At 30.2% G+C, this 27,985-nt stretch overlaps 4 protein-coding genes across 5 annotated transcripts; 2 read left to right on the forward strand and 2 right to left on the reverse strand.

The window, feature by feature from the left end:
- Window positions 1–733: 733 nt before the first annotated feature.
- LOC103497349 (uncharacterized) lies at window positions 734–5,297 on the reverse strand. Of its 2 annotated transcripts, XM_008459507.3 has the most exons (9): window positions 5,161–5,297; window positions 4,948–5,076; window positions 4,279–4,394; window positions 3,741–3,822; window positions 3,131–3,190; window positions 2,942–3,049; window positions 2,249–2,294; window positions 1,856–2,072; window positions 734–1,181 (listed from the first exon to the last, which is right to left on the reverse strand). In XM_008459507.3, the coding sequence occupies exons 1-8, from the start codon at window positions 5,233–5,235 to the stop codon at window positions 1,858–1,860; spliced, it is 831 nt and encodes a 276-aa protein (XP_008457729.1). In that variant the 5' UTR covers window positions 5,236–5,297; the 3' UTR covers window positions 734–1,181; window positions 1,856–1,857. The 2 variants fall into 2 exon arrangements, with proteins under 2 accessions (XP_008457729.1, XP_050940796.1); XM_051084839.1 differs by lacking the exon at window positions 734–1,181 and having other exon boundaries at window positions 1,547–2,072; window positions 5,161–5,284.
- Window positions 5,298–9,531: 4,234 nt separating this feature from the next.
- LOC103497357 (uncharacterized) lies at window positions 9,532–11,382 on the forward strand. Its single transcript, XM_008459517.3, has 2 exons — window positions 9,532–10,094; window positions 11,149–11,382. The coding sequence occupies exons 1-2, from the start codon at window positions 9,672–9,674 to the stop codon at window positions 11,302–11,304; spliced, it is 579 nt and encodes a 192-aa protein (XP_008457739.1). The 5' UTR covers window positions 9,532–9,671; the 3' UTR covers window positions 11,305–11,382.
- A 564-nt stretch (window positions 11,383–11,946) lies between these two features.
- Window positions 11,947–16,907, reverse strand: LOC103497367 (NADH-cytochrome b5 reductase-like protein). The gene is made up of 13 exons (XM_008459529.3): window positions 16,614–16,907; window positions 16,378–16,420; window positions 16,011–16,086; window positions 15,627–15,686; window positions 15,433–15,483; window positions 14,944–14,998; window positions 14,742–14,812; window positions 14,602–14,653; window positions 14,167–14,244; window positions 13,646–13,735; window positions 12,668–12,781; window positions 12,412–12,480; window positions 11,947–12,309 (listed from the first exon to the last, which is right to left on the reverse strand). The coding sequence occupies exons 1-13, from the start codon at window positions 16,785–16,787 to the stop codon at window positions 12,253–12,255; spliced, it is 990 nt and encodes a 329-aa protein (XP_008457751.1). The 5' UTR covers window positions 16,788–16,907; the 3' UTR covers window positions 11,947–12,252.
- A 7,549-nt stretch (window positions 16,908–24,456) lies between these two features.
- LOC103497373 (protein kinase PINOID 2) lies at window positions 24,457–27,121 on the forward strand. The gene is made up of 2 exons (XM_008459540.3): window positions 24,457–25,177; window positions 26,039–27,121. Exons 1-2 carry the CDS (start codon window positions 24,573–24,575, stop codon window positions 26,955–26,957), a joined length of 1,524 nt encoding a protein of 507 aa, XP_008457762.1. The 5' UTR covers window positions 24,457–24,572; the 3' UTR covers window positions 26,958–27,121.
- Window positions 27,122–27,985: the final 864 nt, after the last annotated feature.

Consider the following 27,985-nt stretch of genomic DNA (forward strand, 5'->3'; position numbering starts at 1 on the left):
ATATCTGGAACCATAAAACAAATATTGTCAATCTCATAAAACCTAACAACTTCAAATAATTTATTATTATACTAACGATAAAGACATTTTTAATCTTGAGTTATTTTTTCAATGAAATATCAACCGTTTTCGTTCATATGTTAATTGTGAGAGTAGTTTTTTAACTTTTTTTTTTTTTAGTTTAAAGGTATTTTTGAAACTTTTCAATAGTTCAAAAGTATTTTTGAAACAAAACTTTAACAACTTCCGTCTAAAACTTGTTTTTGAAAAATTTGAAAGTTTAAAGATATTTTTGATCAATTTTAAAAGTTTGAGGATATGTTTGAAACTTTTAGAAGTTTAAATTTAAAATCTATATTTGGTAAATGTAGATATAAGGATTAAAATAGACCTACATTTTCTTTTGATAATTTACAATTTAAATCTGTATTGTTTTTGTTCAAGATAAATTGTTTATTAGTACGAGAGAAAGGGGTATAATTATAGGGGGGGAAAAAACAATATAGGTACTTTTCTTAATAAAAAATGTTGTGTTAAACCATTTAGTTTGAAACTTAGGAAAACAAATTTGGTTGTATGAGAAGTATGCTAGTGTTGATGAAAATTTTATTTGAAAAAAACACAATTGTTTTCTTCCAAAAGACATAAGATTAGCACATGAAAGGTCTAGAAACCCTTATTTGAGTTAAGGGTTTGGGTTGAAGGGATACCTATATTTTAGGAGATAAGAAGATACACAAATGTAGTTTTGCTTTAGTGTGGAGCACTCTCCATTTACTCGGTTTAGTATCAAAAAATTACATCCCCATCCCAGGTTTTCATTCTCTCTTGTTCTTCTTTATTTTTCGAGTACAATCAGAAGGTGTCGATACCTCTTTGTTTCAATCAACTGTTATATCTTGGAACGACATGACATCCCATCTCTGAACGGCTTGCACTCTAGGTAGTATCGAAAAACATCTTAAAGAGATCATGACCTACTACTTTAGTCTTCTCATTTTCTTTACGAGTTTCTATTTTAAAGGCTTTGTTCTTAGTTTTTCCGGTGGCCGTGTAACTGTTCCAGAATTCCACTGTTTCATCTTTTGTTTGGGTGCCAGACAATATCTTAAACATTACAAAGTTATTAAGCTTTGGAGTCATTTGATCCATTGGGGTAGTTATGAAGTTTCTTGATATACCTACAAAATAGAGAAAGAAAAAAGAGATGGTATAGTTAATGTTGAAGCTGAATTCTTCGAACACCAATTTAAGAAAGTGTGAAGAAGGAGAAATTAGCCTAATTTAAAAGTAATAAACGAAAGCACATTTGAGATTCTTTTGATGTTATTGGACTTGCATCAATAAATATTTATACAATTTAATTTGTCACTAAATTTTATATTATATCATCAATTAAAAAAAAAATGAAATAGGTAATTTGAGTTCGGCAGTTTATTTTCAAAATCATGAAATTTGAAACAAAACAGTTAGAAAAAAAAAATTGTAGTTTGGAGATGTCAATGCAATATGCTACACTACACTACACTACATAAAACTAGCAAGGTTTCAATGTGAACCTTATATAGAAAAAACTCTTATTAAACAAAATCTATCCAATGCTTATTATATACCATGATACAGCTGAATCAAGGAATTAATTTGCCTAATTGTAATGAGGATTATAATATAAATCACCTACTAAAGTAACATAAAATACATATCCTTAATAATCAAGTTTTAATGTACCAAAACAAAGGGAAACTCTTCATTAAGGAAACCAATTTGGTTGGGTTGATTTAGATCCTGAAACGTGTATATTCTGTGCTCTAGCTCTAGGGTGCTTGCAGTGATGAAAAATAATGTCAATCGATACCTTCATACAGATTCGGTCGACAAACTCTTTTCTTCCTCTTCAAGTCTGTTTAACCATTTGAGGCCAAGATCACACCCTGAGATCGCTGCTGCATTGAACTGTTCTCTAGCCATCTCAATTGAACTCATCATTGAAGCATCTGGGTTTTTTCTAGCTTTTCGGGTTGGAGAACCATTCTTTAAGCTAAATTTTGTTAGAGATTCGGGTACTTCGACACCTGAGATATACAAATCAAATGACTAGTGATGAAAGGGGTATCTAGAAAATTTGGCAAGAACTAGAAATCTGTTAAATTATCTAGGACTTCTATCTAAAGTCATGTAGTTTTTATTCATTTCTATGAATAAACGTTGTGTAATTCTTTGATTTAATTCGAGGCTGCGAAATTCTTACCTTTGAGAAGAAGAGATCCATACGCTATAGCTGCACCAGCATGACCCTGCAAACATGAGAAGCCATGAGGTTAGACCAGTAAAAGACATTTCCCAAAACAGAAATGTCCCAACAATGTGATATCAGAAAAATTATGAAACCAAGGATTAATGCAAAGATGTAGGCTACGTTTGGTAATCGGAAAAATAATAAAACCAAGCCGAATTTTGAAAACTAGAAAAGTAGTTTTTAATAACTTGTTTTAATTTTTGGAATTTGGCTAAGAATTCAAGTCTTATACTTAAGAAAAATACAAACCGTTGTAAGAATATGTGAGAAAATTGACTTATTTTAAAAAAAAGCAAAAAAAAAAAAAAAAAACAAAACATGAAATGGTTACCAAATAAAAAGATTTTAGAAAGAACAAGCGAAAACAAAAACAAAAAGGCAAATAAGTCACTCTGTGAGCAGGGGAAAAAAATCATAGACGGGTGATTTTCACAAGAAGGAACGAATAAAAGGAGTAAAGGACAACTGGGTAAAAATTATGGACCGGAAATAATAAATATCTGGTGCTTTCCTGAAACTAAGCTGGACACTGTAGTTGCAACCCAGTGCGAAAGGAACGCACCGTAGAATTGCTGTCTAATCATGATAAAATGAAGGCACCGTAGAATTGCTGTCTAATCATGATAAAATGAAGACATTGCACACCTTCTCTGAAGCACGATGGAAACACCATAGTGCTGATGCAATATCTTTTTTCACGCAGTCGCCAGTCAGATATACTGCACCTAGAAGAAAAAGTGCACCTGGATGCAGCTAAAACATTGCAAGTTCAGGTAAGGTTTGATGCATAATTTGAAGATATGATCTCTTTGAGCCTGCAATTAGGACTCATACCTGGTCAACTGCTTTCTCCAGATAATAGAAAGCTTGTTGGTCTGATTGTACATATTTATTCTACACAAAACATTTGACCAACTTTAATAAACAACCAAAAGTAGTTGATCACGCAACAAGCACGAGCATGCAAGAATGAACACCTAACTTGCTATCATGATTGCATGCAATATGCAAAAGACTATATTCACTCCGAACTTCTTGAGGATAACTCATATGGTTTGGCATGAGAACAAGTTCATAAGGGAATTTGACAGTAATATATGATCAATTGCACTTTCTCTAGACTATGAGCTCTTTAAATGAACTCCTAAAAGTACCCCCAAAGGGACCCTAACTAAGCAAATGGTTGACTGCTTGAGACATCACACCTCAACCAAATTTAGGTCCAATCTTTTGGGCGAAAAAAAAATCCTCTATGTATCCCAAATTTAGTGTTCAGTGAATGTGTCTCATTAGTGGTGTGAAACCAAAACCACAGTTAACCCAAGAAAAAAGTTAGAAGTTAACGAACTCAGCCAGATTTCCTTTTTTAAAAAAATCTAAGACTTTGCTCTTATTTATAGTTTGAAGAATACATTTCACTAGCAAAAGAAACTAGGAGTTTAACCTCAACTCTCAGACGACAACCAAGTTCATATTGTGCATCCGCATCACCCATTTCTGCTGCTTCAACCAATAATGCAGCTCCTCTGTCACAGTAAAGAAAAAGAAAAGTCAAATGTGTCGCAAAAAATACCAGCAGTCATGTAATGGATGCCATGGCTGCAGTGGTCCAAATAAAATTCCAAAAACTTGACTAATGAATTGGTCCACTTCATGCTTTTCTAGTATTTGAAACGGGAAATAAACAAATGAAAGTAAAGATTCAAACATTTGAAGGAATAAAAAGATGGTTAAGACTTAAGACCACAAATCCTGATGAAATTTTAAACAAAATCTTGAAAGACTAGGTATCAAAATAATGAGAACACACATTCTCTTTCAGACAGATGGAAAACATCACGCTGAATTTCTTTCATATGCCGACATATTACTTACCTCAAATATTGCAGCCATAATGTTTAAAACACAAAACTCAAGAACTACAGCAGTAACCCCAAATTTCCAATAATGTGCTCAAGAAATGAAGTGCAAGGTTCACTTACACAGCTTTACATGCTCCTGGGACATGATACTTCAAATGCAATCTTGACAACCAATACCTAGCATGGGTATTTGAATTATCAACTTCAAGAGCCAATTCAAAGTTTTCCTTCGCTGTCTAATAAAATTGCAAACAAGAACAAGGTCCATCTTGTGAGAAAGTAATCCCAATGACAGAATTCAGACAAAGTAGATAGAAAATACAAAATAATTAATATAGCAAAGATGCTCACTGTTCTGTGAAGGATATCCCATTAGATCCTGGAGAATGTCATACATTTTTTTTAAAAATTCAGACACAACCAAATTGTTTCATTGCCACTAAACCTAAGAGCATTAGATGATAACCAAAAAGCTCAAGCAATCAACCTAGTCAACTAGGATAGGACTAATCTATTTGGGATTTAGCATAAAACTCAACAAATGCAGTATCAAGTACTATTAGTTAGGAAATAAACGAAATGTAACACTCAATTTGAACTTGAGCACTTTAAATTCCCAATAAATTCTGAAAAAACAGACGAATCAGAGGAACATTCAATAACATCAAGGATTCAGATACTGATTTCCATATATATCCAACAAAGAGGACTTCGAGCTGCATGAATTTTGGAAACAAACAGAACAAAATCACGAGAAAATAGAAGTATCGTATAATTCAAAGAAATTACCCGAAGAAGGGGGATGAGACGGCGATCATTGAGCTCACAATAATCAATAACTCTATCGACTTCCTTCAAAGCACTCCATCCTTTGGCAATAAACTCCATGGCTTTCCGATTTCTGCTATGCAATTCCCTCTGAAGATACCAAAACAAATTAGAAAAATGAGAATACAAGTGAAAACAAACGAAGAGGAGATGAAATATCGAGAAATTAATTACACGTTGACTGAAACGGAGTAGAAAATTGAGAGCTGTGGGGTTAGAAAAGCGCTTTGTGAACGGCGGCCGGAGCATCTTCGTCTTCCTTGCTGAAGCTGTGGCCTTCCGAGAGGTATAGCGTTTTGGCTCGCGGGGGGTTTAAGCCTCCAAGGCTCTAACTATCATTTCAAACCGCCATGCTGGTCTGACTGAACCGGGTTTCTTTTTCATGGTTTGGTTCTACTTTGGTCTAAAAAAATTCATACCTTTTCATTTGGTTTCACCCAATAAGTTTCGTATAAATGCAAATAGTTGTTCTTACTTATATATTCACAGTCATCTCATTATAACCGATGTTGAACTTTGGTCACATTCCCAACCAGAAAAGCCATCTTAAACCCCGCTTCATCCCATAGCCATCTCTACTTATGAAACAACGATCTTCTATGAGTATGAGATCTTTCATTTGCTTCAGGGTTGTCAGATTTCAAACTTAAATATATATAGGATACGACTAGTTACCTTTTAATCGCAAAGATATATTTAAATTAGTTATCTTTACAGTACAATAGAAGATGAAAATTTAAACCATACATATCTTGATCATTAATACATATTTCAACTGAATTAAGCAGACTTTGACATAAACAACTTGAACTAAGGTCACAGCCTAAAAAAGTTTTTGTTCACAATCAATTTGAATTGATTTATATTTTTAATGTTATTACTAAACGTAAAAGAAGGTCTAATAGTTTCATATCTCAATTCGATGTAGTTAAACACACGATACAACTATTACTATTTTAAATAAAGATTGTTTGACCTCGTATTTGTAAAAAGAAAAAATATAGTTATATTTTTTTTTTTCGCAAACTAGAAATTGTTTATAAATTTGGACCTTTCCACATGTTAGCATATATAGAACATAGTGAAATGATGTTTGTTAGGGTCTCAAGTAGTAAATTACAAACTATAATGTGACAAAACTTTGTACTAAAATAGTAATTAACTTGAAATGAAGGGTTTGATAATGTTTAGCTTTAAGCCCACAAGAGTCCTATAAATATGGGTAGCCATTCAAAGGGAAGGCTTCAAACTCCAAAATCACATATTTGGAAGGAAAAAAAGAAAAGAACCCTAAAATTAATGCCAAGGATAAGGAAGGACTAAGCTAAGCCACAATCCAAAATTCTTTGGATATAATTTCTTCTAAAAAGACATATGAGAGACCCACAATTTTACACATATTTGATCTATAATAAGAAAAATTAATGTCTTTTTGTTAATTTTTTAAACTCATTTTAAAAACACAATCATGTATTTTTAGATTTGTTTTCATTCCATATCTATAAAAATATCTTTTCATTATAATTTAATCTATAATTATAATAATTCGTTATCATAACAACAATTTTTCCTTGCATTCTGTTAAAACTACGACACTTCTTTTTCCTCACGCATTCTTCATTATCAAACAAAGCAAAGCGCTTTATACAATTATATCATAACTAAACTAATAAGCAAATAACTGACATTGATTAACTAAAGCATAGAACGAGTAACTTTCAAATTAAAATTTCACTCTTTAATGACAAACTAGAACTTCAAAAGTCACTTAAATACCTAAGGCTCATAATGAATCTTTCACATCTTTAATGTGTTCTAGATTCATTAATATCTTTAATATGTACGTATTTAATGTTATGTATTTTTATTTATTACAGTAGTTGAAAGGATATAAAATTAAATGTTGTGTGCTTTTGTATAACATTTTCATTAGTATAAATAGAATCGTAGTTTTCACATTTTTAACACAACTTAAATTTGAATGAAATTTTCTCATAGAGTGTTTCTCTCAAGCTTTATGCTTTCCTTTATATTCTTACGTTAGAATGCATGGTTAGAACTTTCAATCTAGTTTGATCAATTAGGTTGTGTAGAATTCGAAATCTTGAAGTTATGAACAAATTTTCCTTTCTTCTTGATCTTTAATCAATCTTTCCAAGTCAAATCTGTTTAGCTTTTTTGGTGTTTAGGAGTTCACTCTAGGATAAGAGGAGTTCTCAAACGTGATTGAGGTAGTTCCGTTTATCATAAACTTATTACGTATTCTCTTTGTTTTCAATTTTGATCCAACCAAATTGAGGCATATATATCCAAAGGATACACATCGTGAAGTTTTACCTATATTTCGAAGATTGTTCGATATTATCTTTGTTTTATTGATCATATCCTTTTAACAATTTTTAATTATCATTATTTTGGTCATTGTCAAAATTGTGTTTTATGTTAAGTAATTATATAGTATATGATTATTATTTTGAAAGAGAAGATGATAGCTAGCTGTCCTAACAAACAAGAAGCATGGTCTCCCTCTTCTATGTGTGTGTCCAAAAGATCATTGGGAGGTAGGGTTGGAAGAGACCCTAAAATGGCTAATTTATTGTCACATTCTTTATTCATCAAATCCATCCATACCTCCAACAAAAGAATGAGTCTTATTAAATATGAATTATCCCTATACAAAATATAACCGTTTATATTTACGATGAACATTGATAGAATAAGATAAACTTATTATATGTGTCTATATCACGATAAACACGAATATAAACACTAAGTTCATTACGATGCAATAATTTTACGCATAATGAGATAAAAAGACATGATATTTTAATAATTAAATTCACTTTATTTATTTTAGAATAAAGTTTGGTTGTATTATTTTTGTTATTGAATAAAGAAGAGAAATGCACATGTTAGAGCCTAATACCTCTATGGCGGTGTTTGGTTTAATGTTATTAATAAAAAGGAGTCTTTGTTCTATTTTTTTAGGTTCATTATAAATTGTCATTTTTAACTATTTATTGGTTCAAAGGTTGAGGAATTATTAAAAAAGTTTGATTTTCAAAATTTAATATCTATTTTTTACCAAAGATATTTCACTACTTATATATCTTTTTGTTGCATAATTTTTACATTATTTATAGAAATTAAAAGCACCAAAAAGCAGATAGAATATGCATAGATTTCGCTATATTTTGTGAATAGTTTTAAGTTTTTTATAATATATGAAAATGTTTTTTTTTTACTATTTGGAATTTTTATTATATAATTTTATATTATTATTACTTTTTTTTTGTGTGTTTTGGGATAATTTTTGTATGGTATTTAAAATTAAAAAAAAAATTAAATTCTTGAACAATACCATAATTTTTGTATGGTATTGTTCAAACTATTATTATTATTATTTATAATATATAAAAAAAAAATTCTTGAACTAAATTAAAAAAAAATTAAAATTTAAAAACCAAATGAAAAATCTAAGGCAGAAACAAACAACAAATCTCTCCAAAAAAAATTCAAAGAACTAAAAAATGAAAAAAAAAAAAAAAAAAAGAAGAAGACATTTTTAAATAATGTTGATAATACTTTATTTTGTGCAAGTGACAAAAAGAAAAAAAAGAAAAAGAAAAAAAGAACCAATACCACTCCTTCCTCATATTCCTTAAATAGATTATTGAAAGCAAGTAAGGACAAACCACAAAATTATATGTATCATATAAATTGGTATATATATATATATATTACCAAAATAATTGCATATATAACAATTCCTATTAATTGCAAAAACATGTTTTTGGTTCCACAACATCCTATGCTCTTCAAACACTCCACAACATTAATTTAGGGAAACATATATATATGTATATATATATTCCAATTCAAAAAGATATAAATTTGTATTTATTTTATTCTAGAGAAATAATAATAATAATAATAAATGAAGAGCTAAGGGAGGGGTTACCCTACAAATAAGCTGTGAAAGGGTGGGTGCCCTTTTTGTTAGGCTGTCTTGGAGCAGTTTCACAATAGGACAATTTCCCCCCAAACAACCAATAACAACCCTCCTAAATTATTATTATTATTATTATTTTAAATAAAATGACCTTATTTTAAAAATAAATTACCTAAACTACCCTTGAACTACGAAGTTTGTTATAATTACACTCCTAGATTTGTCTTTTACGTCAATAAATTTCTTATAGTTTGTTAATTGTTGCATTTGAGTTGTTGTTAATAAGTGTTTAGTTTAACTAACATCTGCATGTACTAAGAACCATAGGATCCTTAGTTTAAATCTCCTCTCACTTTGATTGTACTGAAAAAAAGTCTATAGTTTGTTAAATTTTATACCACTGTCATCGAATTAGAAGTTCAAGATGTAATTATAACAAACCTCATAGTCCATATGGTGGTATATGCAATTTCTTTATATATATTATTTAATAAACTAAGAAAGAACAAAATATATCAAATCTTTCAATAGCATTGACAAGCAATTTATTATCCATGATCACATGGTTTGCCTCTTTTGATTATTCTCAATCACTTCCCTAATCAGTTTATTAGCTCTCTCTCTCTCTCTCTCATAATTTTAAAAACAATCCCCTCCCCTTAGTATTCCTCATCTTCTTTATTATATATATATATATAGTTGAATCCATCCTTACATTCTCTTAGAGATCATAATGGCCACTCTAAACAAGCAAATGAAAGGATTCAAATCCTTCTACAAGTCTCGGGACGGAGGAGGTCGTAATGTATCGTCACGCGAGCCTGTTTCTACGAGTTCAGTGGATAAGACATCAATTTATAAGTATAACTGGTTGGGTAGAAAATCCAAGAAAGCAACTGATCAACACAGCGGTGGCGGTGGTGCCGGGGGCATCGGAGAGGAGATAATGGGAGGAAGAAAAGTGGTGGTTGAAGGTAGGAAATCAGTTTCTCATGTGGAAACAAATTTGGGATCAGTAGCCTCCTTTCTTCAAGTGAAGGTATTGGTGTCAGATATGCCTGAAATTATGCAAATTCAAGCTTTTAGAACTGCAAGGAGAAGTTATGATAGTTTGGAGAAGTTTAGCTCAAAACATATGGCTTACAATATTAAAAAGGTATTTATATATTTATCAGCTATACTGTTCACATTGACAAGTTTTGTTTAGTGGTTAGTTTTTCGTACAACTTCTCTCTTTCAACGTATCATTGTTTTTTCTTTTCGATCTTAGTTGTTATGAAATCGACAAATAAAAGAACGATAAAACACAATATAAGAAACAATGTGTTAGTTATGTCTACAAAATGGATTGTAGAGAGAGTTCAGTGGGATTAGAGGGTTTACTGTATGTATGCAGTGAATCCCTTTAAACTCTAATGTCAAATTTACATATATTGATGGGATTTGATCATTTTAAAGTAAAACTAGTTTTTTGGCCTTTTTGGGCATTGGGAATTTCATATTGGATTTGGTCTTTTTGTGAGGAAACGTTGAAAGAAAAGGGCAGGCAGGAGCTCCTTTTAATTTGTTGCTTTCTTGATTTCCTTCTTTTGGTCATACTCAGAAAGAAAATCTAACAAAGTGAAACTGTCTTTCGTTCGAGTACGGAGATTCAAACCTTCGACTTTAAGAAAGAAATAATAAATGACAATTACTGTTTGAGTTAGGTTCACGTTTGCTCTCTAAACTCTATTTGTTGTTCACTTCCATCACTAAATCTGTGTATTAATTGTATAATCAGAAACTAAGTCTTTTGAGAGAGAATTCAAGTGGGCATTTGGTCAAAGGATCCGACAGCCCATGTGTGTTAGATCAGTGATTAGCACATATTTTAAAGCTAATAATCTCATATATTTTCATTGAAATTGAAGCTCTTTTTTCTTATCCATGTGCATTTCTTGATACTTTACTCTTCCTAATTTCTCTTGCAATCATTTCGAAAGAATCTCACTCGTTACTAAATTATTGTAAACTGAGATTGGTTACGAGTCTTGAATCAAGAAACGGTAACAAGAGTGGTATTAAGTGACAAAGTTCAAAGGTGTTTTTCTTTCATAATTTAGCTAACTCAAAACACCATAAAATTAGATGATAAGAATAACTTTTAGAACAAATATTTGGTTTGACACACTACATTGATTCATACTGATTAAATTGGGGATTAATGGCAGGAATTTGATAAAGTATATGGGCCAGCTTGGCATTGTATTGTGGGGTCAAGTTTTGGGTCATTTGTGACCCACTCAACAGGTTGTTTCCTTTATTTTTCAATGGAGAAATTGTACATTTTGTTGTTTAGAACTAAGATTCAGAAAGCTATTGAATGAGTTTTTGGTTCACAGAAAATGATGAATCTATGTAAAGCCATTTTATCATTATACAAAACCAATTTATTGTTTGCTCTCTTTCTCTTTCCCCCTCTTTCTTATATTTATTGAGCTAATGGTTTTTTTCGTGAAAGTACTTTATTTAAAACCTCTAACACGAAGAACTATCTTGTTTAAATGAGCTTTATTTACACTTTTTTTTTTTTTTTTTTATCTTCTTTAGTAAGAATGGTATCGGATGCAATTCTACTTATCTAATTTTGGTAAACAAGAACTGTACTGTATTGATTTTTTCATTCCAACTATTGAAACCAATACCTAAGAGTAACAAGGTTTTTTCTAAAGTATGACTAGCATGCCATTGAATGATTTCTTCTTCGATAACTTTTTCCATTCAATCATGACAAGACACCATCCCACTTGTTTGCTAAAAACGTAAAATGCTAACCATCTTAGGTCTATATGTTCACGTTAAATGACTTCTTTTAAAAAATGTTGGGAAGAAAAGACAAAATTTTTGAACATGTGAATTTAGAATGAAACTCATGAACTTTGAGTCCATGCACCACAAAGTTTTCAACCAATTGGGTTGCAAAAGATTTTGTAAACATCAATCTGTCCACACCTGATAAGCAAAAGGGGTAAAGAATTAGGATTCTATTGATGTATTCTTGACCAATAACTTCATAAATTTTTGATTTCCTTCTTTGGATATTTCCATAAGTTTTGATTCTTTGTCCTTGCCAAATAGGATCTATCCACATCGAACCCTCTAATTTACGATTCGTCATATGGTAGAATATCAAGACATGAATATATATTGAACATCCCCTTGGAAATTATTTTGATTTAAAATTTTGGTCCAATGGCTCAATTCTAACAAGGCTTCAGAAAACACTCCCTCACATAAAGTTGATACGTCAATAGCTAAAATTTTTGTCAATCTTGTTAAAATTTGTAAACCATTTCCTTCGTGTATCCTAATTCCTTAAGCATGCCATCAAGCTGCAAGAAAGGAGTAAAAAAGATGTAAATTAAGATGTATTAACAATTGATAAATCAATTAAAGTTCATGGTAAGACGCTGAAAATCCTAAATGGATATTACCTCTCCCTGTGAGTAATCGGGAGCTTTGTCCCCAGATATGTGTTTCATCATCCCTGGTGGACCGCATACCTGAGCACATGGAACCGAGTTCGTTATGTATCTAGAATAGAGCATGGTAGTACAACAAAAAACACATAGGGGCATTTGGGACACTCATTTGGTTACTATAGTTAGTGAGTTACAATAGTACGTAGATTATAATAGTTTATGTTTGTGGTGCAAACACGATAACAAAGAGACAACAATAAACACTCACGAGGATTAGTGAGTCATCCCCTGGGGGCGGTAAGCCTTTGATGACCATATCCTTTGATACGTATCCTTTTCCTCCCTTCCAATTCTGTGATGGATTATCAACCGTGTAGAATACCTACATTTTTATCACCATAGAATCCGTCATTTTCATTAAGAAACAGGGATATATACAAATACTCACACATATAATATAGATACAATTTATTGATTGAAAGAAATTTCAAGAGGCCAAGAGGGGGATCTCTAATTCACGAGAGTTACAAAAATCCTCTCCAATTGGATATCAAACAGTTATATCTATGTTGATGGAAGTTGGGGAGCATTTACACCTCAGATTAACCATAAGAAAAAGAAACCATAGAATCAAAGAGAAGATAAAAAAACTGCACCTTGGCAGGAAAATAAATTATATTGCACAGGAAATAATTATTTTATTTATTTTAAGAAAATAACGACTTTCATTAAGGAAAAAAAAAATGAAAGAACACATAGGCATACGAGAAAAAGAGCCCACAAAGAAAATCCTAGAGAAAGGGGAAATAGTTAAATCATGTCTCATGGTAAATGTGAAGATCTAGACATTTTAAGATTTACTTTGAAATGTTAATTTCTATGGTGATATGAAAAAAAAAAAAGAAAAAAGATCAAATCTTATAACACAATAATGCAACATCCCGTGATGAAGATTTACTATGCACGCATGCATCAATACGAAAACAATTTTATCCTTCTTTTCCAATTTTTCTGTTATGTTCATTAAATTTGTTTCTCATATTCTATTTCACTAACGTCTTCATAGTAAGTCAAAATTTCATGATTTGCATGTGTGACACATCTCACATATCAATGAGTACACTTCGTACATGAACACGCTGCTGAAACTGGGTTCTTAATATGCTATCGTTCATCTCATGATCATTTGATAGGACATCAACTTCTAAATACTACAGCAATTTTTCATAAGGGAAACAGGTAATACCTTTAAATTTGGGTGGCTAGATGCAAGTATGTCAAGTTTCTGTTTAAGCAATATGTCATCAGGAGATACATTCCCGTAAAGCAGCGAGACCTGTAAGCATTAAAGGACATGCTAAAGCAATCATTGGAAGTTATAGCTCAGGTAATTTTTTGCTTATACTGCACAGACGAAGGTGCTTGAAAAACCAACGGGTATCTATCATAAATACTTTCCCAAGTTCATACATTAAGGTGTTAGAACAAAGTGCAGCTTTCAATGTCCATAGGAAATGCCGAAAATTTACTTTTATACTACAGCAGTCCCAATTGGAATGCATTTTCACAAGCTCCAAATAAGGGATAGATGGAGAGTTAGGTTTTCCAATGGAAGTTTTCATTAAATGAACAAAACATGTTTTACAAAGTGATTAAACAAAGAAACATTCTTGCAAAATCTCATCAAAGTGCAAATAAAGGAACATTGGATTTCAACTTTACTGGTCACTTAGTTCAGAAACTTTGCAAGAAAAGATCATTGCGCACCTGAGTATTGTCATCTGGATTTTTTACTATAGCATCAATAACCTGGAGCATGGGAGTAATTCCGGTGCCCCCAGCAATCTGCAACGGCAGAAAACAAAATTTGGAGATAAGACATATAGTTGATTTCAGTATTTAGTTACTCTAATTTCAGTTAAGCTGCATTTCCTTTTCCTATGCATATAATAGAAATGGTCAATCTCATTCCAAAGAAAGCTACGTGACTTTCTTGTCAATTAAAATATATAATATATTAAATAAAATCCTGAACTTTTATCTCTTTAAATTAAATGGCACTAATGGTAACAGCATTGCCAGTCCAAAAAACAAAGATATGCCAAGTAGAAGTATCTGAGCTTTTTAATCGGGCTGCAAAGCAATTTGGTTGTATACTTATAATTGATATTATCACGAGCAATCCAACATGATTCTTCTTACCATGCCAATGCGTTTCTTCATATTTGGAGAGTATTTGAGCTTTTCAATGGGGCTGCACAGCAATGAAGGGAAAAGAGTTATGATATACAATACATGACCTGGAGATAACAAGGAAGACAAAGAAAAAAAAAAAAAGATACCCTTTCACTTCAAGTACATCCCCAGGTTTCAAGCTAGCAAAATGTTGACTCATTTTTCCTTGAGGATATACCTACAAAATTCACGAAAGAAACCACAATCTATGTAAAACATATCACACTTCATTAAAAAAAAAATTGTCTTCAAAAGGATAAGTAGATATCCGATGAGGAAATATACAATGTCAGGTGAAGAAAAATATACCTTAATTAGTAAATCAAAGTATCCCCTTGCATCAGGATCTGATATAGGTGTATACCTGGACAAAAATTATTAATTTAAAATACATGAAAGAAAAATGAATATACAGAGCTTCACATTACATACATCAGTAAATCCAATTGCCTCATCTTGATGTTTCAAAAACATAAAATAATATAAACTGGCTAATAAAATAACTTCATGAAGACAAGTAACATAATGTAGAGGGGTTGGATTGATGGTGAACAAGCAGGAAGCAAAAATAGCTGGAATATCATAAAGATTATACTGTGAATATTGTTTGTCATACAACATGGAATGGACTGGCTGGACATCTCAACTTCCCTAGGACGCAAGTATTTTCATTTCATAATCAACTGGTGGAATTATGAAAGCCTTTATAATTATGCCGAACCCTTTACCAAATTTTCGACAATCAAATATAGATAAAATTAAAATGAAGCATCCCAATATTTGAACAAGAAGACTTACGGGCGCACAACGTATTTTACTTTCCCTTCATCATCTTGTCCAATTGGAGCTCTGTGGTTACAACAACACACCGTAATGAATAACCAAGAAGCACATTCCTTTGAATTTAGCAATCAGTTAAAGAAAAATACATCTCAAATGGTTTAATTGAAAAAGAAGGATGGAAGAGGACAGAAGGAAAGAGAAAAGCATACCTTGTATAGATGCATGACGCGACATTTAACCCCAATGTTTCAGAAGGATCAAATGAAAATCTGCCCAATTTGTGTGTTAGAAAATATTGCATATGTAAAAAGATTGCAAGAAAAGCACCTAAATTAATTAGTTGCATTTACTGCACACAGAAAAGCAGTAATAGTCGTGGTATGAAATGTAATTAGAATAGTGGCCTCCGTTCATTATTTCAAGGTAGTTATAGTAATTGTTTTCTGCTAACCCCACAACAAGTTCTTACCTGAAATCTAAAATTAGAGTATGTCTACCAGATACTATATAGTATTGACAAGGTAATACAAACAATTAAATGCTTCATTAGCTTACTGGAGTACACTATAAAACAGGTATCCTAAATTTTGTACCTGAATAACTGAGTATTATGAGTAACCCGTGCAGAGTCTTGTAACTTGAACTCAATCCATTTACCTGACTTGAGTGCTGGAAATGCAAACAGACCACTTTTCATGAATTAAGATATACTAAGGCCTGTTCTAGAGTGATTCTAAACTGGGTAAAATCACTTCCAAAAATACTTTTATTCAATCAAAATTAATTTTGATGATAAAGAAATTGCATTCAAAACTGTAAAATTAAACATCAAATTATCAATTTTGCATGATTCACTCCCACTAAAACTCGATATTCAAATATAAAAGTTGATTCGGGCTAAATATTCTCTTTCTTTTATTACAAAAGTTGTTATAGAAAGAGAAAATAAGACAAACTGACCAACTTTTGAGCTTGCCTCTTCACTGTTTGGATCTAGATGAACCTGCGAATAAAGTTGCAAATAGAAGATTAAAAACCAAATCATACAATCAGCTGACGAAAATGAAGCTAACTGACAAATTAACAAACCAATCCATACCCATATCATAAAGAGTTCAAAATTATGAAAAATAAAGAAGAATTCAATACAAGCAACCACATTCAATAAAGCAGAGAATAAATTTGAGGTGAATTACCATATCCGAAGAGGAAACATAATACAAATACGAAACTCCACCGGAAGCTGCAGCGATGGCTCCAATGGGGAATCTGAAGTTAGAGGAATGGATCTTTGATTGGGTTCCTAATAATGCATTGTAGCGTAGTAGTGATGGAGCAGCGTTTGCTAATCTTCTGAAGAACGTCGCCATGAATGATCGCCGGAGAAAAGAAATCAATAAGAAGAAGAAGAAGAAGACAAAAGACGAAATGTGTACTGAAATTTATCGGTGATTTAATAAAACCTCTCTTTGGTTATTTGATTCTTTGGAATAAAGCCTTTACTTCTCCGGTTTGATGGGAATATTGAAAAAAATGGAAATCTAAACGGACCTACTTTTGGAGTTGGGCCTATAATTGGGCTTGGTTTCTTGGTCCTACTACTTCGAGCCCAATTAAAATTGGACATTTTGGGAATTGGGCCTGTTGTTTTCTGACCCACGACTGGCCTAGCCCATGGGAGTGTATCAATTTGGTATGAACTTAATTGGATCCATCTTTGGGCTTTAGACCTAATGTTAGGTGTTTGGAGAATCGGAATGTAACCATTATTATTATAACTAATCGAAGACGAAATAAAAATGAGATCATAAAGAGTAAAAATAGTAAAAAGTAGGGTTGAGTTGAAAACGTCCAATTTATACTTGAGTTTTTTTCTTTATTACATTACATTACAACCTCATTCCATTACGAGTCACCATATGTCCTATGGAAAGTTTTGCATCATGTAACTAATATTTTATATCGGCTAAGCTACGTTGTGTGTTGTTAGTTGAAAGTTTAATTTTTTTTTCTTCACAATTTTCTTAAACTCCCAAGTTTTTCGATATATGTTTAAAACTTCGATTAAACCCTACCTCAAAGTTGAACACAAAACCAATTATGTGTTGATATGAACAACTTTACTTCAACAGTAGACATAGTCGAAATTTGTACGTTTATCAAGAAACTCTATATTTTTCTCCTTTTTTATTTTTACGTACATTTACCGAGAAGCTCATGTCTCTCTTTTCATCTCTATTTTTCATATTTCATTTTTTGTTACCTTTTGTATCTTTTTATATTTATAAAGAAATTTCATCCACTATTCAACATCAACCTATTAGCTCTAGACGTATTTTAACTCCATCCAATTAATGGAATGGATACCAAATATATATTCAAGGAGGGCATCATCATAACGCACACCAAGTAATTCCATTCAAAGCACGGTTTTCAAAGAACAGCACTGTTTCTCGAACTCACAGCTCTTTTAAAAAAACACTTTTGGGATTGACTAATCAAATATAGATTAGACCCAGTTGCCCTAACTGCAAGAACTCTTTAGATATATAATTTTAATATATACTTCTTCAAAACTCAAAAGTACCATTCTTTTTTAAAATACATATTTTCAAAGTGATCACTGGAATCTTTAAGAAAAGCAACAGAAAAAAGTTGTTTATATTTATATATATAATGATGTTTAATTCCAGAGTTTATGAAAAAGTACATAAGAAACCCTTATGACCAACAATTTTAAATACAAATATAATAATATATATATATATATATATATATATATATATATATATATATATATATATATATATATATATATAAATATAAAACAAGAGAATGTAAATGGAAATGGAAGCTGCCCATGATGATATGTCTGAAGCAAATAACAGTTCATAAAATTCAACTTTTATTTCTGAAGTGATCTATGCATTCCCATGTCTTTTTGTTTTGTTTTTAATAAATAAAATGAAATGTATAAATAAATAAATACAAAGTAAATAAATTCAAAGTTGCTGCTACTCCACTTTCACTGAATTTTATGGCTTCCCATTTATAATTCAACCCAATGTCCCATTTTAATATGTTTTGTTAATTATATGGTTAATTATTTAATGAAATGAGATAATTTTTCTTTTATCTCTTACTGAAAAGTTTGGGTTATAATAATGTCATATTAATAAAGTATGAAATTTTAGATTTATATGTTCATAAGTGAAGTGGAAGTAATAGATGTAGGGTTAGGGTTAGGGTTATGATTAGGTTTTTTGACCTTTTTTTTTTTTTTTTGTTCATAGTAGCTATATATATAATCTTCCACTTTATACTAAAATTTGTTGGTTTTTTTCTTCAGATTTTTCATTTGAATTTGTACCAAATTTTATTCGAACTTTCAATTTCATCAAATTTTACCTCGAACTTCTTTTTTTTTTTTCTTTTTTGAAGACTTAACCAACAAAAGTAGAGCAAATTAGAGAATTACATTATAAGATCGACACTAACAAAGAAACCAACTCAAGGTAAAGAATATAGGAAAAAAAACAATAAAATTCATCTTTTAAAATCTCAAATCCAAAAGAAGTGCACCGAAAATTATTGCGAAAGATAGTAAAGATATAGTCCATATGTTAATTAATGAAATCCACTAAAGCGTTATTAATTAGCATACTAATTAATGCTGCCCTTCAAGCTAGCTATCACATTCAACTATATATAATGAAAGCAATCTTTGTTGTAGTACATGAAGTTCTCAACATTAATTGAATGAATAGTAAAAAAAATAACCATGATATATGCAACATGATGATGATGATGATGTTGAGATTTGAAAAATTTATTTGTAGTAATTAATTAGATTTGTGCCCTAATCAAACTTAAATTTGTGCAAATTTTGAATTTAGGGGCTTAGTGAGCTTAACATGACTTTTGCATATAGCTTTTTATTAAGAGGAATGAGTTTAGCAAAATATAAAAAATTAAATATTAACATTCATCAACACTTAAGAATAATATAATTTCATGAAATTAGTTAAAGGAATATATATATATGTATGTATGTATATTTGTGTTATCTCTTAGTGCAAAGTATATATATGCTTGACAGTGTTTTGAGTGTGGAGATGTCAGGTTGGCCATGTTTGGTTGCTCAGTAAATTTAGTACATATATATATATATATATAGACTCTCAATATGATCATTAATGGACTTTTTATTTTATTTATTTGTTTGTTTATTTATCTTTTTTGCAGATTTTCAGAAACACTTTGGTTCTTTCCTAACTTTATTTTCTTCTCAGACATTGTCTTTTTCTCATTTGTTTACTATATTCAATTTATTTGACTTCTTTCAGTTTAATAATAGTTTACTATGACCAAATATCAAATGAGTTTTTATTAAATTAGATCCTAGATTAATAATTAAACTTTCCATTTTTATAAGTGTAGTGTGTAAAACATAAGAGAGGGTTCAAATAAATTGGCGCGTACTTATAAAAGTTTAGGATATAGATCGATACGATTATTAGTTTGAGATTTATACTAACTCTCAAAGTTTAGAATTTAAATTGATATAATTATAAATTAATTATTTAAATTAATACAACTCCGATACTTACTCATTTGAATTAGAACCAAAAAAAATAATTGAAATTTGCTTATTAAAGATGTAATTAAGTAATAAATTGAGTTCAACGAAGTAGTTTTACTTTCTAAAAATCAAAATTTGATAACAATATTTATTAACAAAACTGCTAAAAACCCTAAGTAATTCAACCCTACTTTTAACATCCCATCAAAATAATAATTAACGAGTTAAAATTTATGTTTAGCATCACCTCAAAGGCAAAATTTTCACATCAGAAAAAAGAAAACAGACGGTTAACGTCTTTGAAGATTATTATTATTCTATCTCATTGATAATCATCTTTCGTATTTATTTCAAATTATCTTTCGACAAAAGATTAAATTTACCATAACAGGAGGACGTAGCAGATTGAGAAGAAAAGTAAAGAGATCAGATGGAGACGAAGAAGGATGATGATGAGAAGAATGGGGATGATATAATTAATATGAGAGTGTGTAAGTTTAAAAGTGAAGTAAAGGGGAGAAGAATGTATGGGGCAAAGTAATGGAGGAAACAATGAAAAGAGAAATGGTAATATATATTCAAAAACTATATATAAGTATACTGCAAAGATTGCAGGTTTTGCTGAGTTTGCTGACTGAAATAGGAACCAAAGAGAGAAGATGATAAGATCTTGCCTTACAAAAAGTGATCAAAATTATTCAAAAGCAAAACAATATATATATATATATATATATATATATATATATAAATTCATATATACATAATTTGTTCTATCAAAAGTCTTGTCAAAGTGTGTTTTTTTGCAAATCCCTCAGAACTGGGGGATAAGATTTGGTTTATACCTCCAACTTTATTTTCTCTTTCTAAAATATATATTTTCTTTAAAAGAAAAAAAAAAGGAAAAGTTCAAATCTTTGACCTACTTGTTCTTCAAGATGGTGATGTGTGTATAGATGTGTGGCTATGCGGTTGATTTTGATTTTTGATGTTAATAAAATGTATCAATTTAGTCGTATTATTACATCTTAAATTTACACAATTGTTACCATTTTTTACTTTTGATTTTAAGAAGTGTTATCATTTTATATTTTCTTAAGAGGTTTTTATTTAAGAAATTTACTAAAAATGATGTATTTTTACATCCACGTAATGAATATAAAACAACAAATATTTTTGTATGTCGTAGTTTGACATGAAAGGTTATTAGAGGAAAAAAAAACAATAAATTAAACTGATTTTTTTTAAAAAAATTGAAAGCAGTTTAGTAAGTTGTTATATTTAAGTTTTGGTCGTTATTAATTTGGTATTTAGATTTCATAATTATATAAATTAAGCATATATATATAAGCACTTTTGTCATCTCAAAATGCAAACCAAACTAGATTTTGAAGAAGAAAATAGCAATTTTTTTAATTTTTTTTTTAATTTTTAAAATTTGATTAATTAGAAAAGCGTAATTGTTAATAATGTAAAACCTTTTTAGATGACTTATATATATATATATATATATATATATATATATATATATATATATATATATATATATATATATATAATAAACCAATTTCTTGATTATTTACCACAATAAGCAAAAGGAAAAAAAAAAAAATCCTTAATATACTCTTCAATTCTCTATACCAATTTTCTTTTAAAAGAGGGAGAAAGGTGAAAAAAGAATAGAACTAGAGAACAAACTAGAAAGAGGGTTTTAATTTCTTGTTATTAAGAAAAAAACTTTATATATATATATATATATATATATATATATATATATATATATATAAACATTACAATATTGGATTCATTTATTCTTTCTGAAATCTAACATTATAATATTGGGTGGAAATTCAGATAATTCAATCTATATATATATATATATATATATAAAAACTAGTATTTAATTTACTTAGTTCAACTTATCATAAAAAATACATATATGATATCATAAAGTTTTCATTTATAACTCAAAAAAGGGCATAAAGTATTTGGCGCATATCGGACTATATTCTAAAAAATAAAAAGCTAATATGTGACAGTGCACCATTCCCTTGAAGTCGGTGTAGCCTTCAACGTGGAATTTATCCATTAAATATATAAAATACTGCCACGTGTAAACTAAAATAATTATACAAGAGAATATAATGAATCACTTTATTGAGTAATTTAAAATATTTTTAATCATCAATTGAGTTTTATTACACTATATACTTGATTTAATATTGAGTTTTTTCAAAATAAAAAAATAAAAAATTGATAAAATCGACCGAACAAATCTACTGGAAGACAAAATTTATTATTTTTTATTCACGAACTATTTATACTATATAGAACAAAATCACTAAAAGAAAAAATTCATTATATTGAATTTTCAATCGAGTGTAAATATTTTATCAAATATTATATTTTTTACTAATTTCTTAATTTTCACTTGATTTTATATTTTATCTTTATAATTTTAAATGTTTAACCAATCTTTTGTCCCATTCCTTTCACTAATTAATATAAGAACGAATCTATCCTCTAACTATTTTTTTAAGATACTGACACTGTAAAAAATAATTCAATAATTAAAATATCTCGTTTTGTATATGACGTGACATATATTTTGGGAAGATCGTGGATGACACTCATCTCTTCGTAGCTCAACCATACATTTGTCCAACTATCGTTTTGCCATACGGCATATATTCTTTTTTCTTTTTCATGATTTTTTTTTGTTTTTTCTTTTATATATGTTGTCGGGGTTAAAGTGAAGTGTATTCCATAAAGCATTTATTCTAAGTTGACCTAATCAACTCTTTTTTCTTTATTACTTTTATTTCTTACTACGCAAATGACGATATTAGATGGATAATAAAATAGAATTATGCATCTTATTCAACCTACAATAAAAACAAATCGATAGAACAATTAATCAAATTCTATTAAATCATAAGAGAACGTTGTTATCGATAGATCAATACTCTTTTAATCGTAATACTAATACCAACACATACAATTCGTGGTTGATAATAAAACATCAATCCTCCTTTCAAGATCTAATTTGACCTAATCTAAAACGAAACAAGAGACATTTAATCTTAACAAATTTAACCTTTAATTTCTACCTACCACTACTAGATTTCAAAGGTAAATAATTTCAAACAAACATTACCAATATAAAAGCACTTTATTGATGTGTGTATATATATATAATATAATAATAATAATAATAATAATAATAATAATAATTTTGTGGTAGATTGTTTGGTGTCACATGTGTGTGAAGAACTACGTATAAAAAATAAAGTAAAGGTGAATTTAAAGGAGTGAAGTACGTGACATAGTAGGTGGTGGGATATGAATTGGAGGCACGGGTGTTTCGTGCACCCACTCACCGCGTTTCCCTTTCGCAAATTACCAAATTACCCTCCTTACTATCGAAAACGACGTCGTTTTCTTCTTCACGCTTTGGATTACGTTTTTTCTTTTTTTATTTTATACTTTTGCTTTTATCATTAATAATAAAGAGTTACGCCTTTTTGACCGTATGTCTTTTAATTTGCCCATAATCTTTTAGTAAATAACAACATTGCCATGCTCTCTCTCTTATTACCCTTCACTGATTTGCCACGTATACATTCAAATGAAAATGATAAGAACTTAGGATAAATTAAATTGAATATATTATGTTACACAATAATAATAAATTAGATTTAAAGTTCTAAGATTTAGAAAAATTACAAAAATAGTAGAATTTGTTAGATCTATAGACCACAAGAGTCTATCAATAATAGGAGCCTTGCGATATATTTTGCTATATTTGTAATTTTTTAAAACTGTTGTTGTAGACTTAAAATTGCTACCGATTATAATTATCCTAAATATTATTTAAAAATTCTCAAATAGCTAGGAAAAAAGTATTTATTATCTGATACTGTTTTCACTATTTTAAATATGGATATTTTTAAATATATCATAAAATTAAAAGTATTTACAAAACATAACAAAATCTATCAAATTTTCTTTAGCACATTTTTTTTTGCTATATTTTATAAATAATTTTAGTTTTTTTTTCATAGATAGGAATTCACATTTTAAATATATTATTCTTTTATTATTTGCTACAATATTTACTATTTCCTTCTCAACTCAAACTAAGTAAAATAATCTACATTCAAACAGAGATTTTTATAATCTAACTACAATAATCCACTTCTTGTTTCAAGCACCTTCATAAGATTTATTAAAATAAGTGATGTTTATGATGGTTAGTCACAAGCTTCTTAAACTATACATAACCTAAATGTAACTTAGCTAATATAAAAGTATATGATAGCAATATCTTTTTTTTAAAAAATAACACACACACACACACATATATACTTTCTCAATAATAATAATAATGATATTGTACTAAAAAAAAGGCCCACACTCAAACTTTGTCTATATATATATTAAAAAAAAAAACCCCACAAACCCACAAATCACAAACCTCTTTCTTTCTTTCTTTCTTGCTTTCTTTCTTTCTTTCTCTGTTTTTTCACTAAACTTTTTATTTCAATCGAAGTAAAATTAATTCAGCCGGAAGACGATGGCCGGAAGTATAGGAAGAGACGAGTGGTCGGACTACGACAGCAGTTGCTCCTCCTCCATAACCGTCCCAGACTCAACCCGTAGCTGGATGAGCAACCTCAGTTTCGGGAGTAGGCGTCGCAGCAGCAGCTCAGCCGCAGACGGGGGTGGGCTTGAGAACATTACAAGCGGTACGACGACGACGACGATGATGGTGAAGCCACACAAAGCAAACGAAGTGGGATGGGAGGCGATGCGGTGGCTACGGCGAGCGAAAGGGGAAGTGGGGTTAGAGGATTTCCGGCTAATACGACGGGTGGGGAGCGGAGATATTGGGAATGTATATTTATGTGAGATAAGGAATCCAATGGTGGGATTACCAAAGTGGTTTTACGCCATGAAAGTGGTTGATAGAGAAGCGGTTTGTGTAAGGAATAAAGAGAGAAGGGCAGATATGGAAAAGGAGATATTGAAAGTACTTGATCATCCTTTCTTGCCAACTCTTTATGCTCATTTTGAAGCTTCCCATTATTCTTGTTTGGTTATGGAGTTTTGTCCTGGTGGTGATTTGTATGCTGCCAGATTACGTCTTCCCAATAAACGTTTCTCCATTCCTTCTGCTAAGTAAGTTCTCCCATCCTCATTATTTACATTAATTACTCCATTATTCTCAATTATTATTTTCCATTTTTTTCTTTATTTTTTTGGGATAAAATTAACTCTTTTTTAGTTATAAATAATATATACAATAATATTACTCAAAACCATAATTTGACAACCTTTGTTTCTTTTTCTTCTCTTTTTCCTTTTTGCATGTAATTTGCTTTTGTTCTTTTGGTTGGGATGAGCTATATATATATATATGTGTGTGTATGTATGTATATTCTAGAAATTATATTTGAGTTCAATACATCTATATGTGTATCTCACTATATATCATACACAAATATAATTTAAAAGGTTTAAATATTATGTCAGTCTACCTTAGTTTTGGTTTATTTTTAGAGTTCATATTTTTAAAGCATTCATTTTAATCCTATATTTGCAACAAACTTTACTTATTTTATCTTGTACTTAAAGTGTTCATTTTTATCTCTAATTTTTTTTAAAAATGACCATATTTGTTTCTTCATTTTCTTTTTTACTTCATTTTAAAGAATTTTAAAGTTGTCACTTTAAAAAAAAATAAAAAAGCTAAAGAAAAAAAAAAAAGAACCAAAGTCAAAAGTTTTGAAACTAAAGTAGTATTTAAATCAAAATAAAAGAAAAGTAAGAAAAATTTATATATTGCATGAGAAACTATAAGATATATGATTTTGTAGTCAGATGTGCATAAATGAATATAACTTAGACTATACTCAACTATTTTTGTCAAAACTATTTCTTATATCATTACATTTTTTACTTTAGACCAAGAGATTAGAGATTAGATTAGAGGTTAATTAACAATCCTAATGTCTTTTTTTTCTTTCTTTCTTAATAAAGGTTTTATGCGGCGGAGATAATTTTAGCTCTTGAGTATCTACACATGATGGGTATAATTTATAGAGATTTAAAGCCGGAAAATGTTTTAGTTAGAGAAGACGGCCACATTATGCTCTCCGATTTCGATCTCTGCCTCAAATGCGACGTCGTTCCAAAGCTCCTCCGTTCCCGTACCACCGCCTCCGATCGCCACCTCAGATCCTCCTCCTACACCTTCTCCACTTCCTCCTCCTGCGCCGCCGCCCCCATCCAACCCGTCCTCTCCTGTTTCTCCCTCTCCCGTCGCCAAAAATCCACCACCGTCACCACAATAACCGAAAACGCCTCAGACTCCATCTACGGCCCCGGCGACGACGGGGAGGAGTTCGACCCAGAACCAGAATTAATAGCGGAACCGATAAATGCGCGGTCGAAGTCGTTTGTCGGAACCCACGAGTATTTGGCTCCGGAGGTGATTTCCGGGCAGGGACACGGGAGCGGAGTGGACTGGTGGACGTTGGGGATATTCTTATACGAAATGTTGTATGGGAAAACGCCGTTTAAAGGGGAAAACAATGAGAAGACGTTGATGAATATATTGAAGCAGCCATTGAAATTTCCAAGAATTGGGATTAGTAGCAGCAAAGAATACGAAGAAATGGTGAAAGTTGAGGATTTAATTAAGAAACTTTTGGTGAAAAATCCAAAGAAAAGAATTGGGAGTTTAAAAGGATCAGTTGAAATCAAAAGACATGAATTTTTCAAAGGAATTAATTGGGCTTTAATTAGATCCGTACGACCTCCACAAATCCCCAACAACAATATTATTAATAACAACCTTAATTACTCTAAATACCCTTCTAATTATTTACCCAAATTAAGTAAGAAACAAAGACAACAACCTTACCAAATCCCTAATCACCATTTTGATTACTTCTAATCACTTTATTTCTTTCTTTCCTTTGTAAAATCTCATGTATATATAGAGAGAGAGAGAGAGAGAAAAAAAAAGAAAAGAAAAGAAAAGAAAGAAAGTTGTTTTTGTTTTGTTATAATTATTTGTTTATTAATGAGAAGGATTATTTATTATTATATATTATATTATATAGTTTTCTTCTTGTGTTATTTGTTTTAATATATATGCAAAAGGAAAAGGTGCAAAAAGAAGAAATCCCATAATTGCTTGAATGTGATTCTCATGATGATCACTATTGCAAACTCATGTGATGTGAATAATTACACTATACTCAATCATGAATATATGTATATAAAATATATGTATTGTATTGTTTTATTATTTATCTTTTTCTGACTTTCTTCTAAAAGAATGTCTGCCTTTTCTTTTTCTTCTTTGTTATGACTCTCTGACTCTCTCTCCTCTCCTCTCCTTTATACATACATATGACAGATAGAAAATAAAAAGAAACGCCAAAGAACAAAAGTGTGGGAAAAAAATATATGTTGGGTTTTCTTTTTGTTGTCTTTCATTATATTCATTTTAAACACAAATTACTTCAAGAAATATAGTTCAAAAACAAGAAAAGGATACTGCTAGAGATGGTTAAGAATGATCCTCCAAATTAAACCTCAACCATAGAAAATTTCATACCAATGGAAATATTTGCCTTTCACTTATCTAACCAATGTAGAAATTTGATCGCATTTCCAACCGAAAATAGAAGTTATATGGTCGTTGAGATCTTAAAATTATCATTAAGATACCAAAGCTTTAAGTGCTCATCTTTATCATGTGTCAATTTATTCTACATCTAGACCGATCATCAATATCTTAAGCTTCATTATCAATAGTGTCTGTTTCGATATTTTGTTTTTAAACCCTACTTTGAAAAGAATGCAACTCCTCTATCAAAATTGTGTAAACAATTTTGAATGAGAGAGAGAGAGAGAGGGGAATCTATGTCTGATATTTTTTTTCTTGGGAGAATAATGTATAAACCTTTTTCTTTA

Source organism: Cucumis melo, chromosome 5 (genome assembly GCF_025177605.1).
Source record: "Cucumis melo cultivar AY chromosome 5, USDA_Cmelo_AY_1.0, whole genome shotgun sequence".
NCBI classification, from domain to species: Eukaryota; Viridiplantae; Streptophyta; class Magnoliopsida; order Cucurbitales; family Cucurbitaceae; genus Cucumis; species Cucumis melo.

What these genes read in the sequence shown, in the direction of transcription:
- LOC103497349 (XM_008459507.3), bottom strand. Translation starts at nt 5,235, where the DNA reads ATGCTCCGGCCGCCGTTCACAAAGCGCTTTTCTAACCCCACAGCTCTC. An exon ending in GTTGTCGTCTGAGAGTTGAG is followed by an intron (nt 3,191 to 3,740) that starts GTTAAACTCCTA and finishes TGTTTTGTGTAG; the next exon opens with AATAAATATGTACAATCAGA. An exon ending in TCCATCGTGCTTCAGAGAAG is followed by an intron (nt 2,295 to 2,941) that starts GTGTGCAATGTC and finishes TCATGTTTGCAG; the next exon opens with GGTCATGCTGGTGCAGCTAT.
- LOC103497357 (XM_008459517.3), top strand. Translation starts at nt 9,672, where the DNA reads ATGGCCACTCTAAACAAGCAAATGAAAGGATTCAAATCCTTCTACAAG. An exon ending in TGGCTTACAATATTAAAAAG is followed by an intron (nt 10,095 to 11,148) that starts GTATTTATATAT and finishes GATTAATGGCAG; the next exon opens with GAATTTGATAAAGTATATGG.
- LOC103497367 (XM_008459529.3), bottom strand. Translation starts at nt 16,787, where the DNA reads ATGGCGACGTTCTTCAGAAGATTAGCAAACGCTGCTCCATCACTACTA. An exon ending in CATAATACTCAGTTATTCAG is followed by an intron (nt 15,687 to 16,010) that starts GTACAAAATTTA and finishes CAAATTGGGCAG; the next exon opens with ATTTTCATTTGATCCTTCTG. An exon ending in GGGATGACTCACTAATCCTC is followed by an intron (nt 12,481 to 12,667) that starts GTGAGTGTTTAT and finishes CCATGTGCTCAG; the next exon opens with GTATGCGGTCCACCAGGGAT.
- LOC103497373 (XM_008459540.3), top strand. Translation starts at nt 24,573, where the DNA reads ATGGCCGGAAGTATAGGAAGAGACGAGTGGTCGGACTACGACAGCAGT. An exon ending in TTCTCCATTCCTTCTGCTAA is followed by an intron (nt 25,178 to 26,038) that starts GTAAGTTCTCCC and finishes TTCTTAATAAAG; the next exon opens with GTTTTATGCGGCGGAGATAA.